The 18,842-nt window shown below is 37.1% G+C and overlaps 1 protein-coding gene across 2 annotated transcripts in view; it reads left to right on the forward strand.

Annotated features, from left to right (window-relative positions):
* Positions 1-18,842, forward strand: part of TENM1 (teneurin transmembrane protein 1) — a 1,131,584-nt gene that overhangs the window by 908,730 nt on the left and 204,012 nt on the right. For both annotated transcript variants that reach the window (XM_066248720.1, XM_066248721.1), the window contains one exon: positions 7,879-8,095. In XM_066248720.1, the coding sequence (XP_066104817.1) occupies positions 7,879-8,095 (217 nt within the window). The remainder of the gene's footprint in view (positions 1-7,878; positions 8,096-18,842) is intronic.

Below are 18,842 nucleotides of genomic sequence, written 5' to 3' on the forward strand. Positions count from 1 at the left end.
ACTCCATATTATAGCTGATAATTAAAGAATGGCCAGGGATTTTGCATTCTAATCAGCTTTGAATACTGATTATTATTGCTGCTACTTTCTGCAGCTTTGATTTTAGCTACACTCTGATTCAATGCAATGTGATTCTTAGTAACTAACTGGGCTGCATTAAATATGTGGGTGACACAGAGGGTCTAAGAGCTACTTTAATAGTAAAAACTTAACAGAGAACAAATAATCTTGGATATTTTTCATTAATATGCAAGAAAAAGAAAAGAATATTATGCATTGTATATAGAAAGATGGCATTACTCTGTGTTTGGAGGAGAAGATGTAACATTATGGTGATCACATTGTCCTGTGTTAATCATGTGTACTGATTTTGGGTTTGGTAAATATGATAACCATACATTACACACACATATAACTTGACATGAGGAAGCACATTTAGACATTATATTAACTGAATCAGAGAGATTGAAACAAAGACTAGTGAGAGCAAGCAACAACAATCAGATGTTAAAGAGTATTTTGAAGCTATGATAATTAAAACAAAGTGGTACTGATGTAAGAGTATACAGATTACTATAACTGAATAAAAGCTCTGGAACACACCCCAGCACAAATATAAATTTAGTATAGTATAAAACCAGCATCATTAATTGGGGGGAAAAAGCATTATGAAATAAAAGGTGCGGAGACAACTATTAAGGGGGAAAAAAACCTTAGATTTTCAATTCATACCAGATTCCAAAAAAATAAGATAAATAGAAACACTGCAACTGACTAGTGAGTTAAAGATAAAAAAAAACAACAACCTCATTTCGAAGAAAATATCAGTGACAGATCTCAATATGTGAAGGAACTTTAAACATAAAAACAAGGAAAGAAACCAAATTTAAAAAATGATCAATTTGACTTCATAAAAGTTTCAAGTCTTTTTTACGTTGTTTGGCTAAGTTTATAGACCATCCAATATCCAACTATATATTTGGAGATATCAAAATCTGCACTATCTGATATGTAAGCATTAGTTACATGTAATTATTTGACTTATATAACATTAAAAATTCTGGTTCTCAGTTGTATTAGCCACCTCTCAAATTCTCAGTAATCACATATGGCTAGTGACTACTATATTAGTGCAGACCTAGGGCATTCCCATCGTCGTCGAAGAAACATCTATTGGATAGCACTGATCCAGATGTTTGACTCAAATGATTGCTTTTCAGATAAATATACCATATTGGGTGCCCACTGTTTCATTTATGCATTATTACATTTGGCACTGGAGAGAAAATTACAAACAAAAGAAGACTGCTTTTGTGGAACTTATCACCTGTGGAGAAAACTAGATATTAAGTAAGAAACCACACAAATAACTATATATGTACAACATATATGTACAACTGCAGAGTTTTGTAAAATTTTTAGAGTGCTATAAATGTTGATAAGGGTACCTAACCAAGTCTACATGGTTAAGGAGGCCTGACATGACTCAGGGGAAGAATGGTAGGCCAAGGAAATAGTATGTGCAAACCCCTAAGGCGGAAATATACTGACTTCTTCTAGGAAATAAAAGCAAGTCATTGTGACTAGAATAGAATGAATCAGCAAGATATTGGTGGGAGGTGAGAATATAAAGGTAGGTCTGAGCAGATCACATAGAAAAGTGTGAATTTGATTGATTGATTGATTGATTGATTAAGAGAAGGGGGGATAGACAGGGACTGACAGGAATGGAGAGAGATGAGAAATATAAACTTATAGTTGTGGCACTTGAGTTGTTCATTGATTGATTTCTCATATGTGCCTTGACCGGGTGGCTTGATCCAGGGTCCTCAGCATCCCAGGTCAACACTCTAGCCACTGCACCACTGCCTGTATGAGCAAAAAGTGTGAATTTTTTAAGATCTTCTATCAGACAAAGATTATATTTTATTCATTTCAGTTACAAAGGAAAGAAAGATTGTCAAGGAGATTAAAAAGATATAGAATAAGAGTGTTTAATTGAAATGGCCTTTTATCTCCTTGATCTCTTAAATAGTTGTCACATGCTTGTCCAAGTTTTCCTTGTACAAATTCTTCAGTGGTCCATATTCACATTCACTGGTAAAATTAATAAGTTAATTGCCTAAAAGATAATGATGTTCCAAGAATCAGTCTTCATAACAAGTCACCATTCATTAAGAACAATAGTTATTTGCAAACCTGTCTTATGATGTAGTGTTTTTAGAACTGGGAATCAGCACCGTGGGTAAATTATGAGCACATATAAGCTTATGAATTAATAAGCTTCATGTTTTGAATGCCACCAGCATGCTGCAGTGTTAATAAAAATGAAAATGAAATAGAAGGAACAATTAATTGATAACATTTGCTGTTTCAGGACCAGACACCCTCTCCACTTTTGCTTTTATGATTTACTGGGTCAGAAGACCTAGCATCAAAAAAGCATATCTTGTAAATATTGTCTTCTATCAATACCCTTCTCATTTTCAAGCAATCTATTATTAAAGGATCATCACTTAGTTATAAGAGCCTAAACTGACAAGTGATTCCAGATACAAGTGGAAGTTAGAAAATCTAAATTCCATAACTCAGTTAACCACTCTGAGTGGATCTGTCACATTATCTATCAACTATAGCTAGTAATACTTGACATCTGCCTACTTGACATTGGTGAAAATAAATGAGATAATGTTTGAAACACAGCAATTTAAAGTGGGTAATAAAGGTGCGATATTAATGAAGACTCCATTTATAACATATTTTAATGCCCTAATTGAATGTTTATTATCTGTAGGTGAATTTACAAATGACAGAGAAATAGAAATTTTTGGACATACATTTATTCATGCAATAAATACTTACCAAATGCTTGTGTTGAGCCAGGCACTATTCCAGTTATTGAGGAAGTAGCAGCAATGAATTAAAAAATGACTAAATCCATGCTTCCATGGAGCTTACATTCTAGTTGTGAGAAGCAGAAAATAAACCATTTTTAAAAATGTGTAATAGGAGATGGTAAGTGTGATGAAAACGTTTTTGTAAAAGCAGGCAAAAAAGAAAAGTACACGGAGTATGGATGAGAGGTGAAATTTTAAATAAGGTGGTCAGTGAGGGCCTCCCTGAAAAGGTAGCATTTGAGTAAAGACTTAAAGGAAGTGAGAGATGAGTCATGTTGCTATTGGAGAAAATAGTCCAGGCATAGAAATAGTGTAAAGGGGGCTGTAGAATAACAAGAGGTTAGATCAGAGAGATGAGAGAGTGACAGTGCAGAACCACATTGTGAAGAAGTAAGTCATTGTCAGGACATGAGCTTTTACTGTGAGTAATATGGGAAGCCATTGATAACAGGTGGAGACTGGGAGGACATGAATACTAATGGCACATAAACAATGTACTTTCTGACAGAAAGAGTAAGTTGCATATGGTTCTAGCAACAACAGTGTTTTGAGCAAGTCCAACCCCAAGTGCACTTGATCCTTCCCCACTTTCTTTTTACTAATACAGGAATGCCTATTAGAGAGCCTGCTTCAGTAAAGATTTATGAAAGATTTATCTGATTTATAATTAATCCATTGTTTGTGGGTTTCTAAAATGCCTGAGATTTTGTTTAACTGAGTCAATTGAATGAGCAGCCCTTCAGTTTATTGTTCACTATTAATTTGCTTGGCAGAACCTCGATTCTATGGAGGCTAAAAAGGTCAAACTTCAATCCAGCCCCTTTCCAAATGATAACACATTCTGAATTTGTGAAATTTAATGAAAAAAGATTTACTGTGGCCTTATTGTCTATTTAAAGTTAGTTAGACTCCTACCTATCTGACAACCTAACCAAGCAGAGTTCACAAAATGAACATATTCCAGTGATCTGAATATGCTACACAGAAGTTAACTGCTGTCTGGCCTGTGATAAAACAACTTCAGTAGAAGTGAGTCTGAACATATGAAGCTGATACTGCAGACCATAGGCATCTACCCCTAGGACACTATACCTAGACTTTTTTTTAGTCTGCACAGTCTAGAATTTGGTAAATGACAGTAGCTAACATTTATCAAGAGTGCTGTACTAAGCTTTTTATGATTATTATAACATATGATCCTTACAACAACTCTGTAGGGTATTTTTATTATCCTTAACTTGTAGCTGAGTAAACTCATCTACAAGAAATTCCAAGAGTTGAACTGATTTGTCCAGGACCATACAAACTGTAAGTGGCACAGTCAAAATTAGATAGAATCAGAATATAGTCTTGTTCTTTGATCTCGACCACTTTGTGTGTTCTTAATACTTACATTAATTAGGTGCTTGGAAGCCTTAGAGCCTAGCTCAGTACTAGTAATACTGTTTTGATGATGAGGATGATGAAGATGTGATTTGTTGTCAGAACTTTTACATTTCTTCCAAGTATGCAACCACATTTAGCCTCCCCTCCTTTATTTGTAAAATGAAAATGAGAATGTCTACCAAACAGAGTTTTTGCAAGGATTAGTTGAAATAATACCTGTGGAAGTATCTAGTGTCATTATGGCAAATATTAACTAATTTATGCATGTTTCCAAATCCTTTTGGACACCCTATCATAAACTAGCTATCCATTTTTATCAGGGAGATAATATGGGTGCTGTTTCTGAAAAGATACATATTTTAAAGTTCATTTTAAGGATTAAGAAAATATGAGTTTGCCACATACCATGTATATTCTTTTGTCCAATCTTTCCTTTTTTAAAAAAGATTATTTATTGGTTGATTTTTTAGAGAGAGAAACATTGATTCAATGTTTCACCTATCCATACATTGATTGGTTGATTCTTATATGTGCCCTGACTGAGGATCAAACTCACAACCCTGGTGTATCAGCAAACACTCCAATCAACTGAGCTACCCAGCCAGGGTCCAATCCTTTCAACCAAGGGCATACATCTAGTAGGTAAAAGTTTAATAATGAATGATTTGATTATGTACAGAAGAAGCCAATGTCCTTGATCTTCATCAGCCCCAATTGAGCCAACTGGCATAAGTCCCTAACTGGTTGGCAAAGCTAGGATCAGTGAATGCCATGTTTAGTCCTTCAAGACAATTTAACCTCTCTTTTTTGCTCTCTTTCCTTTTTATTCTTTTTAAGGGAACAGACCCTAAAAGTAAAATAAGTTAACATTTGATATGCCCATTTCTGACACCCTGAGCCTGGCTGTCAGGAGGGTGCCACAGCTTCCAATTCAGAACAACAAAAGAACCCTTAATAGCCAAAAGAAAAAGAAACCCACACATGCAGTGTGACTGTCATTTGCACTTCTTTGTAACAGTCTAGACATACTGTATGGGCTGTTATCCAATGTAGTAATTGGTAAGTAACTCTTTGCCCATGTACTGAGCTTACCTATGAATTATTATTTGGGGGTTGCATGCTATTATTGGTCTGCTTGCTTGTGGAATTTCTATATTCAACAGAAATCTTGATGTTTTCTCAAAAAAGCAGAGGTCTTAGAGGCTTGGTCCTGTATAATAGACAGTTATTAAATATGAAACATTAGCTTGGAACTTATAGCACATAACTACATGAGAATGTGAATCACAATTTTGAATTGGACCTGTGTTTAGTTTAAAATCCAGTTTTGAAATAATTTGGGCATTGCTATTTATTTCAAATTTATTCTTTTTAAAAATAAGTTATAATTGTGTGGTCGAATGGTTGAAACCTATGAATGCCCAATCTGATTATTACTACTGCACTCATTACCAATCAAAAGATAAAAGTGACTGCCCATTCAAAGAGCAGTTTTTCATTCTGGAGTATATTGCACACCAATTTGAAACATCAGATAATGCTCCTAATCTGCCTGAGTTTTTTGCCAGCTTTTCAGTGCATCCAGATGTTTAATTAGCAGAATTAAAAGGTAATGTGCTAATAGGAGACTGAGAACAACGGATTGGTGAGAGAGGTGGTAGTGGCGTTTAAAATCTGTAGAAAATCTGTTAATCTAATTTTCTGAATGAGGGGCGGAAGGAGAGCAGAAGGGTACTTCTTATTGAAAGGAATCCACAGTAGTCATCAGTGAAAAAGAAATATATACTCATACTCAGAGAAGTGGAAACTGGGGCAGAAATACACTCAACAAACAAGGAAGGCAAGAAAGAAGCAAACTGCATTTTAAATCAAAGCAGTGTCTATGGTACAGGGAATTTGAAAGGACCTCATGTGGGGAAAAACATTTCCTGGGTGCCCTAGGGCTACTATTGCAAATGCCTACTCTCTTGGTGTCCCTGGCTTTCATTGCCCACAGCTGTGGTGCATGCCCCTCCAGCTTCATGGGAGCAGCCAAGGGAGGGAGAGAGAGGGGTGCAAGAGCTTCATGAAATCAGTGCTGGTAACTTTCATCAACAGCCTAAGGAATGAGACTCCATCTGAACCTCCAGATTCTAACGCAAGCCAAGAAGATTAGCATCTTTTTGTTTACCCTTGTTAAACATCTAAATTAGAGCCACTTGTCTGCTTTAAGGACCTTGAAAGGACTTAAATTTATTTTTTTATGTTGTTATTATTATTTTATTTTATTTTGTTATTATTATTATTACTATTATTATTATTATTTTGTTTATTGGGTGTGGAAAGAAGTGTCCATAATGCTAAATTAATCACTCTAAACTTCCTCTTTCTGTGTAGGCATCTGACAACACTTCCTGCATCTTGAGCTAGTATAAATCAGCAGTTTTAGATGCCTATTTCTCTATTAATCTCCAAGCTCCACAAACAGGAAAAGGGTCTTTTTATAAAACTCTTTGCTTCCTCAAGCACCTGACACAGTGTTCTGCAGCTATTAGATTCTCCATGGTTTCCCCTGCTCCTGTAATCCCTGTGCCTCCCATTATTCCTCTACCAAACAATGAACCCTTTAAAGAGTTTTCTCTTGGAATAACTGGATTAAGTAATCTAGGGGTCCCCAAACTTTTTACACAGGGAGCCAGTTCACTGTCCCTCAGACCATTGGAGGCCCGCCACATACAGTGCTCCTCTCACTGACCACCAATGAAAGAGGTGCCCCTTCTGGTGCGGTGGGGGGCCAGATAAATGGCCTCGGGGGGCTGCATGAGGCCCTCGGGCCGTAGTTTGGGTACACCTAGTAATTCTTCATATTCATATACCTGAGGTTTATTGGTATTTGCATGAAATACATAACTGCTATTAGAAACAACTTGCTTCTAATAATTCCTTACAAAATGGTTCTGAAACTTTAGTGTGCTTCAGAATCACCCAGATTAAGTATGCATAATCCTGAGCTCTGAAGAAATTCTTATTTAATAAACAGGGCTCCAGAATATACATCTTTAATAAGCACTCCAGGTAATTAATCACATATTTGAAAATAACTGCCCTGCTCTTGACACTTGGTAACCATGAGAATACTAATCTCTATTTTGAGAATTGACTAGTAAATAAAAATATAGGGAGAATTTTTTAAGAACACCAACAAATTCGGGTTGTCAAGCCTTTGTTAATTGTGTGCTCATACTTGTACATGGTGTGAGAAATTCAAAATAATTATGAGAGAGTTGCTAGCCTGGTCCTGCTGAGGAAAAAGTACACTTCTCAAGAGTGCTCTCTCACACAGAATATTCTATCCAAAATGCTAAACAATGTAATACAGCCCACACATGCTAGAGATTTCCAGAAAGAAGGATTTATGAAAAAAAAAAGGTTAAATTTTACTGATGTACCATATAAACTCAGAGTGAGTGATAAATTGTAAGAATTGTGAATTTAATAAATTCCAAGTTCAATTACGGGCAGTTACCTTTGGCTATATTCTAGATTTTTCTCCATTTGTGCCTATTTTAAACAATGTCGCTTCTTTTGAAGCTAAACTTCAACACTTTTTTTTCAGATGGTTTGACTGACTGTGTGGACCCTGATTGTTGTCAACAAAGCAACTGTTATGTAAGTCCTCTCTGTCAAGGCTCACCAGACCCTCTTGACCTCATTCAGCAAAACCAACCTCTCTTCTCTCAGCACACTTCAAGACTCTTCTATGATCGAATCAAATTCCTCGTCGGCAAGGACAGTACTCATGTCATTTCTCCAGAGATTTCATTCGACAGCAGGTATATGTGTATTTATTTTATTCTTTAATGAGCAATGGTCATGCTTTTCCTGAACTGTAAAAGGAAGGTGTCTTCTAAAGATCAATTTACTTCTCATTCCACCCAGTACACATTGATTTTTTTAGGCATATCTGGAATGCCCTAGCCCTTCCTAATTAGTTAAGGGAGAGAACTCATTTCTAGAAAATCTGTATTATAAAAGACACACACACACACACACACACACACACACACACACACTGCGTATTATTTCTGAAGAAGTATAGATGGGTCTTTTCATGATAAAAACAAATGGAAGTATAATTTGCAAATGCATTGTTTTGCTTCTGGATTGATCCTTTGAAAATTCCCTGAATTCCAAGAGCTAAAAGTTTTATACTATGTTGTACATTTTTCCATATGAAAGAGCTGGGTGAATTGGACTTCCTCACGTGAAATGCAAGGCTTGTAAAATTCTGAAAGCTCAAAAGCATGAGCTATCAATAAAGACCTGAGACCAAAGTCCAACCCCTTAGGTCAGGGGTCGGGAACCTATGGCTTGCAAGCCAGATGTGGCTCTTTTGATGGTTGCATCTGGCTCGCAGACAAATCTTTAATAAAAAAAATAGTAACGAGCCCTGGCCGGTTGGCTCAGCGGTAGAGCGTCGGCCTAGCGTGCGGAGGACCCGGGTTCGATTCCCAGCCAGGGCACACAGGAGAAGCGCCCATTTGCTTCTCCACCCCTCCGCCGCGCTTTCCTCTCTGTCTCTCTCTTCCCCTCCCGCAGCCAAGGCTCCATTGGAGCAAAGATGGCCCGGGCGCTGGGGATGGCTCTGTGGCCTCTGCCTCAGGCGCTAGAGTGGCTCTGGTCGCAACATGGTGACGCCCAGGATGGGCAGAGCATCGCCCCCTGGTGGGCAGAGCGTCGCCCCTGGTGGGCGTGCCAGGTGGATCCCGGTCGGGCGCATGCGGGAGTCTGTCTGACTGTCTCTCCCTGTTTCCAGCTTCAGAAAAATGAAAAAAAAAATAGTAACGTTAAAAATATAAAACATTCTCATGTATTACAATCCATTCATTTCCTACTGCTCATGTTCATGGTTGCGGGTGGCTGGAGCCAATCACAGCTGTCCTCCAGGACAACACCAAATTTTTATTGGATAATGCCTAATGTACACGGGTCGTTGTATGGTTCTCATGGAATTACATTTTGAAATATGTGGCATTCATGGCTCTCTAAGCCAAAATGATTCCCGACCCCTGCCTTAGGTAAAGAATTTTTTTAATTGCTTACTTATTTGAAGTGTAATAACATGAGTTTGCTCATTGTTATTTTCTGCTTCATCTTCAGCAATGACATATTTTACTAATTAACACTAGATATAAGGAAGCCACTGAAGTCAACATTGCTGGTCTCTTAAATTTATCCTCCTTTGTTCATTTCACAAGCTATAGTTTGCTAGCTTCTAGACTATTGCAAAAAGGAGTTTAAAAATAAACATGGAAACTTTTTGTCCAAGAACCCTGTCTATACCTCACCCGCTCAGCTGCATCCTGGTGGGCAGTATTGGTCCCCAAAGAAAACTTAGTCAAGAGGTTATATAGATGTCAGTGACAATAAAATAAAAATAATAAAACTCATTTTGACCTACACATAGAAGAAAAGGGTTGGGGAAAGATGTGCATGAGAAATTAAAATATTCAGTGTCCTTCACACAGATTGTGCACTAGAACTGTTATTGAAACTTAAAACTTACTCGTTTTTATTATTGTGCAGTTCTGACCTACAAGGTCTCTGACGTAACCTAAAACCAAAATGCCAGTGCATCATAATAAAGTCTTTTTCTTCGAGGGGATCTAGTCAAAACTTGCCTTCTTCCAAGAGATTCAATCACTCCTATTTCGAAGCATTTCTCCTCGTTGGAAACAACTCTGGGGTAACTTTTGAATGGGCTAGAGTCGAAATAATTATTTAGATGGTGTAGACTTATTTACTGTACACCAGAGGAATAAAAGGAACAAAAAGCATGCATTATTTCTATTTTCTTATATAAGGTAATAAGTCATCAACTCTGTAGCTTTCTCCATGCTCAGGGAGCAGTGAGTCTGAAGAGAAAAAATGGTGAAAGAAATAGCCTCTATGATGTAGAGCTATATTAAAAGACTCATGAACTCAAGGAAAGAGAGAAAGTCTGGCCCTGAGAGAGACAGGAGACAAGTCATTGTGTCCCAGAGTGGGACATTTGAGCAATAAACTCAGAAAAGTAAGAAGAAACTTCAACCCCTACCGTTTGGCTTCATGCTTCAGCAATGTTGTCTGGCTGCTCACAGAGCGGACAAACCTATTACTCATGGTGGTTAATGCCCTTCTCCTCCTCCTGGTTTGATGAGTTTTTCTCATTCTTTTGTAAAATGTTCCAAGGTATCATTTGGCTCTGTAAGTCACATTTGAATTCTGAACTATAGGTCTCCTCCATGTAGTGATCTCAGTTATTGCAGACATATTTAATCTGACAGAAAAGGTGTGGGCCTCTTCTAAAGAAAATAGTTGAAAACAAGCAATCTAACTATATTTTCTCTACAGGTCAACACATGCAGTATTACTCTGGGTAAAATAAATCCAATTTTGATTATATGTATAAATAATAGTAACAAGCTCTTGCATCTACACAGTACATTTTAGTTTGCAACACACTCAAACATATATTATTTTCTTTTTTTAAGTTTTAAAAATTTATTGATTGATTTGAGAAAGAGAAGAAGGGGCGGGGAGAAAAAGAGACATCAATTTGTTGTTTCACTTATTTATTTATTCATTGGTTGATTCTTGTATGTAGCCTGACCAAGGATTGAACCTAAAACCTTGACATATTGGGGGGACACTCTAACCAACTGAGTTACCTGTCCAGGGCCACCTTATTTTCTTTTAACTTCACAATATTTTTGTGAAGTAGGTATCTGTATTGGTGTATTTTATATATGAGGTAACTGAGATTTAGCGATATTAACTAACTGGCCCAGCACCACACAACCAGCAAGTTTGGAATGTAGCAATTCTTGTCACTTTTCTGTTATACCACAGCTGCCCAATTTCAATTTGTCCTTAAATAAGCCTGGTACCCGAGATCTAACTTATATTGACAAATGACATCTGAATCAACACACACACACACAAAAACTTAAAAACCAAGTGATGTTTAAAAACCCAGTTCAATTTAATATATTTCAATGACATTATTTACAAACTTCAAACCTGTGTTTGTGAACTTCCTCTTGTCAGAAGAACACAATTGAATGACTGGTAAAGTAGGCCTTTTACTACATGTAAATTATTATTGAGCACTTATTATGTGTCCAGTCTAGTACTAAGTTTTCATGTGTGTTATCTCATTTAATTGTACAAAAATTCTAGATGGCAGACACTATTATTATCCCCATGATTCAGGTAAGAAAACAAAAACTGAGATGTCAAGTATGCCTTTTGCCCCAGGTTACACCCAATGAGTATATAGTCAAGATTTGAATTCAAGCTGACTGATACTGAGAGCTGATTCTAGGGCAGTAGGCTGAGTCACTTTGATGACTTAGAAGGCTAGGCTAGCTGACCTTGATAAGACTTATGGCCCTTATGCATCCTGACCGTGGGGTAGCTCGACTCAAACAGATTTAGAACACATAAGTGGCATAATCAGATAAACCACTCAGTGTTTTTGCTTTTGTCATATAATTGAGAGAAAGCTAAGTAGGCAGATGAAGAAAGCATTTGCAAAGAGGCTCATTTGCCTACAGACAAAACATGACCCACACAGATGACTCGACACTGAGTGTTGCCACCATTAGAAGGCTTGGGAGCTAAACACAGTAGCATACAGGTAACTAACTGTTGCAAGGACATATAAAGGTTAAATAGCTGTTCATCCTTGTGTAACCAAATGAGACTATCCTTTCTGGTTCTGAACTTGCTGCATAGGCATATGAAGCACAAGGTACATTCACCCTATGCCCCACAGTGGTACATTGTCACTGTGAACATGCACCCTGCCCACAGTGAATTCTCTAACGAGCCCTACTCAATTATCGTTTTTGTTAAATACATTTCACCCTACAGCCTGAGTTTGTTTTCTTTGTTTTCTATCTCCTCCAAACATGACTACAAAGTAAACCACATATTCTGCCTGTTTGGTATGACTTACTACTTTTTAATAATGTAAATAGGTGAACAGAAGCATTATTGATCTTTAGTGGCTAAGCATTTAATCACTATTAATAATGTAAAAGGTTTTTATAAATATGTAAAAACAATGGTACATTAAACTAAACAACAGCAGTAATTTGCAAAGCTGGACATTTCACTTGCCATCACTAATGGAGAGTTGCATTTAAAAAACAAAATCCTACTAGGGTTAGTGCAACCACTGACAGCAAAGTCTGGCTAAACTCATTTGTCTGTTTTGCAACCATGAGAGGCTGATCTCCACATCAATCTATGTCTAGTGCCTACATAAGAGATTGCTTAATATCAGCCCACATGTGTATTTTGTTTGGTCCAACATTTAGAAATTAGGATATCTAATAGAAAATTTGGAATGTCTTCACTCTCTAGAAAATTTACAAATGGTGGCATCTATGGGCGCATGTGCATGACATAGGTGTTCTGGAGCCAAGAGCCACTTGCCCCTCTGATGGAATGTGATTCCCCTCTAGTTCACCATTCATTATTTTCTCAATGTCTGGCTCACTTCTCTCACTTCCAGTGGCGTGTCTAGCCCTGATGGCATTTGAATTTGTAACCTCTGGATACACAGCTTCTAAAGCATTCCTTGGAAGAGCTGCAAATGTATGAAATTTTTCTTTCTGATCTATTTCCTGAGAGTTTTTAAAAATCAAATATTAACTTTTTACTGAATTATTTAACCTTTATTATGTTGGTTTAAAAAAAAGAAAAAAGTTCTCACTGAATGTGAACTAGAAATCACACTAATGAAGCTATATTTTTATCCTTAGTTTAATAGAATACCTGTGGACAATTCGTGAATAAGTTGGTGTACAGTTGTCTCTTGCTATATTGCACTTCAATTTTCATGGTTTCACTGTATCGCAAATTTTTAAATTGTATATATTTAATTTAGTATCTTGAATTTTTTGCTATATCACGGGATTTGGCGATATATAGGTATTTTTATATGTTTGTTATTTTAATTATTTTTTTCAGTAAAATAAGCATTTTCTAGCCTCAAAAATTTAATGCAATATAAAAATATTAATTAAAACAAAAGAATATTAAATCAAAATAAAATACATAGCATAAAATTTTATATATTGTTAAAATTACGTAGCTTTAAAAGTGTAGAAAGTGTTTAAGAGTGTAGAAAGTGTCTATAAGAGTGTGTGAAAGGTTAATAACAGTGTGGGAAAGGTTTATATGAGTGTGGGGAGGTTTCATAAAGCCTTAATATATATAAATAATAAAATAAATATAAAGTCGCTACTTTGTGGATTTTTGCCTATCGTGGGGGTTCTGGAATCTAGCCTCCACAATAGACAAGGGACCACTGTATACTGTTCCCCGTACATTAGACTATTAAACTCCCCCAGGGCAGTGGATTATAACCTGTAGTATCTTATCCCATCAATTATGTCAGATGACCAGGTCCCACCATAGTAAAAGTAAAACATTCACTTTCTATGAGAAGGATGGTTGTGTTGAGAAACATTTGACTATTATGTTTATTACTTAGAATAAGTTTTAAGAACAATTTAAAGATCTGAAAATTTGTAATAGTGCTGTGGGGTGTGATCATGGCCACCTCTCGTGCCCACTCCCATCAGAATGCCTACCCTTAGTTAGCTACAAAGTTCTAAAGTTGAGACCAATTTTCATACATCACTAAGCTCATAACAGCAATGTTAACAAGGTACAAAATGAAGAGGATAAACAAGATTCCAGGTTCCTTGTACAGAGTTCCTATTAAGCTACTGTTTTTCAATTTCTTCTAGCACACTGGGGAATATGGCATTAGTTTTGAATTATTTCAAGTGTTCAGTCTTAAATTCTGTGAGGACAAGGACCATGCCTGATCTGTTTTTTCCTTGTTTTGATTATCAATCAGTGTGTAGCAAACCAAAACATAATGGATTAAAACAATTTTTATTATTATATTTTATGGTTCTGTGGGTCAGAAATCTAGACATGGTATAGCCAGAATGGCTTCTCTTTCCTCCATGATGTTTGGGCTCCTGGCTGGGATAAATCCTGTAATCAGAGGCTGGAACAGGTGGATAGCATCCAGGAGTCTCTCTTTTTTCCACACAGCCTCCTCACTTGGGCTTCATATTCACATGGCAGTCAGCCTTGGGTTTGTCAGAGCTTTTATATTGCAGATCAGGGGTCAAAGAGGCAAAAAATGCAATATGCAAGTCTTTTATCTTACAGTGGGTCCAGAGGTTTTAACAGTCATACTCATACTATATGCTGTTAGAGCCATTGTAGAGCTAGCCCAAACTTAAAGGAAAGGACATAAATCCCACTTCTTGATGACAGAAGTATCAAAGTATGTGTGGTCATCTTTAATCTACCATACCACTGAGTCCCCAGATCCTAAAACAGTACTGGCAAAAAGTAGGTAAAGAAAAGAGTGAGTGAGTGCCTTATTTGTAGTGGCTCTTCTCATACCTGCTAAGGAAAGACCCATTTTGGTTGTCTAGAACACAAAGATGATATTAGGACCTCAAATAAGTCAATTCCCAAACATACAACCAAACTAAAGGTAAGATGACTATTCTCCAGATTCTGTAGGAACAAATTCCTGAAAGGTGAGGTGATTATATAACATTAAGAAAGTATATATTTTTTTAATTTATGAAACATGCCCCACTGTCAGAACCTGCCCATAATTGACAACATTTATAACTTTATATAAACATCAATAATCCTCTCTGCCTTCAATGGGCTAATCAAAATTTAGAACCCAGAAAAAATGAGAAAATAAAGAGCAATATCAAAAAGTCCATGTGGCCCTGGCTGGTTGGCTCAGTGGTAGAGCATCGGCCTGGCGTGTAGGAATCCCGGGTTTGATTCCCAGCCAGGGCACACAGGAGAAGTGCTCATCTGCTTCTCCACCCCTCCCCCTCTCCTTGCTCTCTATCTCTCTCTTCCCCTCCCACAGACAAGGCTCCATTGGAGCAAAGTTGGCCTGGGCACTGAGGATGGCTCCATGACCTCTGCCTCAGGTGCTAGAATGGCTCTGGTTGCAACAGAGCAATGCCCCGGATAGGCAGAGCATCGCCCCCTGATGGGCATGCCAGGTGGATCCCAGTCGGGTGCATGCAGGAGTCTATCTGACTGCCTCCCTGTTTCCAACTTCAGAAAAAAATACAAAAAAAAAAAAAGTCCATGGGAAGACTGCTGTTAACTGACTCACTGTGGTATATGTCAATAAGTAGTCTCATAACAAAACCAAAGATAAGCACGCCCAAACAAACTGAGGAACCACAGACACCCTGAGCATGAAATTTTCAGAAAACTCTTCATTTACGTGAGCTTTCCCTCTTTTATTCTATCCCACTCAATAAAATACTGATTTCAGCTCCCAATTATTCATGATACCTGGTAACAACCATAATTACTTATCATAACTTATTTAATAAAACATATTTCTCTGCACTTAGTTGAGCTGAGAATTTATACCATTTTAAATCTTATGAATAGCAAAACAAGTTATTGAATCAAGCTTGAGGTTACGGGGATGGTTTCAAGAAGACTGTTATTGTTACAGAAACTGCCAGTCTTGACTATATAGACTAACATTAAGAATAAACATACCAGACAGATACTAATCACTGTTTTTAAAAATATGTATTTTACTGAAATGTTAGTATTTCCAAAGTAACTGGGCACTTTAACTCCCTCTACGAGAGATACCAAAGTCCTCTGCTATCCTTAATGTAATACAATATCCTGATGCCAACTCATTTTTTATAAAGTGATGAGGATATGCATTCACTAATTTATTCAACAAATACTTCCTGAGGGCCCATTCTGTGCCAGGAACTGTGCAGATGGGGAGTAAACAAAAGAAACAGAGTCCCTTTATTCACAGGGCTCCCTTACGTCTAGTGGCAGAGGGAGTCACAGCATCAAGCAAACACACAAATAACTAACTAACTTACAAATTGCAGTGAATTCTGTGGATTATGGAACATCAGGTTTTGAAGGGAACTTGGAGTTAATCAACTAAGGGGTCTCAAGTTCAGCTGCTTTGATGAGGGCAGACAGGTAACCTGAATAGCTGTAAAACAACAGGTATTCTAGCAAATGAGACAAAGTCATTGAACAATTACAGAAATGAGACTGACCTGGAAGTTCTCAGCAGTAGATCAGAGATGAGACTGACTCAGGTGAGTATGAAGAGTTGTTAAAATTGACACACAGTAGATTATTGATGACTTGCAGGAAAAAATACAGAGCTTATTTGAACAACAAAGAGCAAAACTGTTTGCAAGAAGCTTCAATCTTTGACATTTAGAGCTATAGATAATTTTTCTACAATTAAAAATGTTTTTATTAAAGATAAATTCAAGTGGAAATACCACAATCATTTAAAACATTTCCATTTACCACAGTGAAAAAAATCCTGTGCTTTGGTGTCCTTTTATAATGATAGATCCAACAGTTTCTTTCATGATAAGGCACATTGGGGAAGATTAATCATTTCACTCCTGAGATTGATGAAAATTCCAATGTTTACTCGGTTCATTTATTCATTCAGTTCATTTATTCATTCATTCAGTTCATTTATTCATTCACTGCCCTAGGCTCTGGGCTAAAGCCGACAGAGTGCCTTCCCATACAGTCTAGTGAGGAAGACTGACGATAATGAAAAAAAGCAATGTCAGGTAGTACTGTCAAGTGAGATAAAGAAAAGTTAGGGACAGAGACTGACCATTTTAGACAGATTTGTCCATGGAAGACTTTCTGGGAGGTGACACTAGAGCAGAGACCTCATTATATTCATCGATATGTTAGATGATGCTGGCATGACTGCCACCTGGACCGTTATGCAATAGATTGTCACACAAGCCACAGCCTGGCAGTAATGTGTAGGTACCCACTGAATTAAGACTCCATGGCATGTGTGAAATGGAAGGTAAGACAAACCTTTCAAGGAATTACTAACTGTAGGTTACTACACTAGATTTTACTGATAAATGGATGGAGTGCCCGTCTTCCAGAACTGTGCTGAGAAAATTTGAATACCTTAGATCAAGGGTAGTCAACCTTTTTATACCTACCACCCACTTTTGTATCTCTGATAGTAGTAAAATTTTCTAACTTCCCACTTGTTCCACAGTAATGGTGATTTATAAAGTAGGGAAGTAACTTTATAAAATTTATAAAGCAGAGTTACAGCAAATTAAAAGCATATAATAATAATTACTTACCAAGTACTTTATGTCAGATTTTCACTAAGTTTGGCAGAATAAATCTTTATAAAACAACTTACTATAGTTAAATCTATCTTTTTATTTATACTTTGGTTGCTCCGCTACCGCCCACCGTGAAAGCTGGAACGCACACTAGTGGGCGGTAGGGACCAGATTGACTACCACTGCCTTAGATGAACAAAACAGCCTCTAAAAAGAGAAATCAGCAACAACCTTAGACTGTTAGTCATCAAAAGAAAAAAAAAGCAGATCTTCATCAGTGTCAAAACTAAAAGAGGTCAAATATATAGAAACCACTTACTAATATAGAATGATGAAAAAGAGTTAAGAAAAGCTTATGTTCTAGAATATTAATAAGGAAACACGGTGTTATTACAATATTCAAGCTTTCATAGAATTATCAGTTTCATCTACGTACAAGTAACCCCCATAAAGTCTACAACATAATCATTTATAATTTGCTGAGGTACAAATATGAATCTGTATACTTTGTGTTTAACTTTTTCCTGAATCTGTTAGTTAAGGACCTCCATGTCTATTTGCTAGTGGCAGACTTTTGTGTATTTTTCATCTAGGGACATGGAAAACATTATACCAGGTACACAATGAGGGAGTGATAGAGAAGCACTGCAACAGTTGATGAGTAAATTGAATAAACAATGAACTGGGGGAAACCCTGTCTAAGGCATATAAGCATTGCAAATCTATCTTGTGTTTGCTGCTGGTGGAAATGGCGCTTTCTTATGGAAATTAGGCTTTCTCAGTAAGATTTATTTGGGGTTAAAATGAAAAGCTACCCACAGATTTCCAGTGTCACATCTCCATCTGTCCCATAAAGGAAAAAGTTCAGCCCTGTCTTCATTAAGTCCAGTATAAAGACCAGACTCCAGATATTCTGTGCCGTAGTTCAATCCATATCAAAGCTTAGTCTAGTCTAGGCACTGTATTGCTATACCCCGGCCACCCTCAGAGCCTGTAGATGGGAGACTGTGCTATCTGCAGGACCACACAGCATGGGTGCTTGGAGAACTTGCTAGCAAATAGGAAAAGTGCATTTTCCCAAGCAGGGAGAGAGAAAAGAAGTTTTCTTTGTTAAGAGTATGTTTATATTGCCAGGATTGAAAGGACTAGTTTTTCTTTAAGCCAACCAATGAGTTTCTTAATCTTTCATGGGCTTGTGTTGGTTCTTCTCACTACCCAATGAGATACTTTTCAGCTGGACTGACAGGCCTTTATGACCTCCCTCTGGGCTTCTAATGTGCTTGCATGCCTCAAAAAGGAAGCAAGAAATACTTTCCCCAGTAGTCTGGGGATGGGCCAGTTGTAC

This window comes from Saccopteryx bilineata, chromosome X, assembly GCF_036850765.1.
Source record: "Saccopteryx bilineata isolate mSacBil1 chromosome X, mSacBil1_pri_phased_curated, whole genome shotgun sequence".
Classification (NCBI taxonomy): domain Eukaryota; kingdom Metazoa; phylum Chordata; class Mammalia; order Chiroptera; family Emballonuridae; genus Saccopteryx; species Saccopteryx bilineata.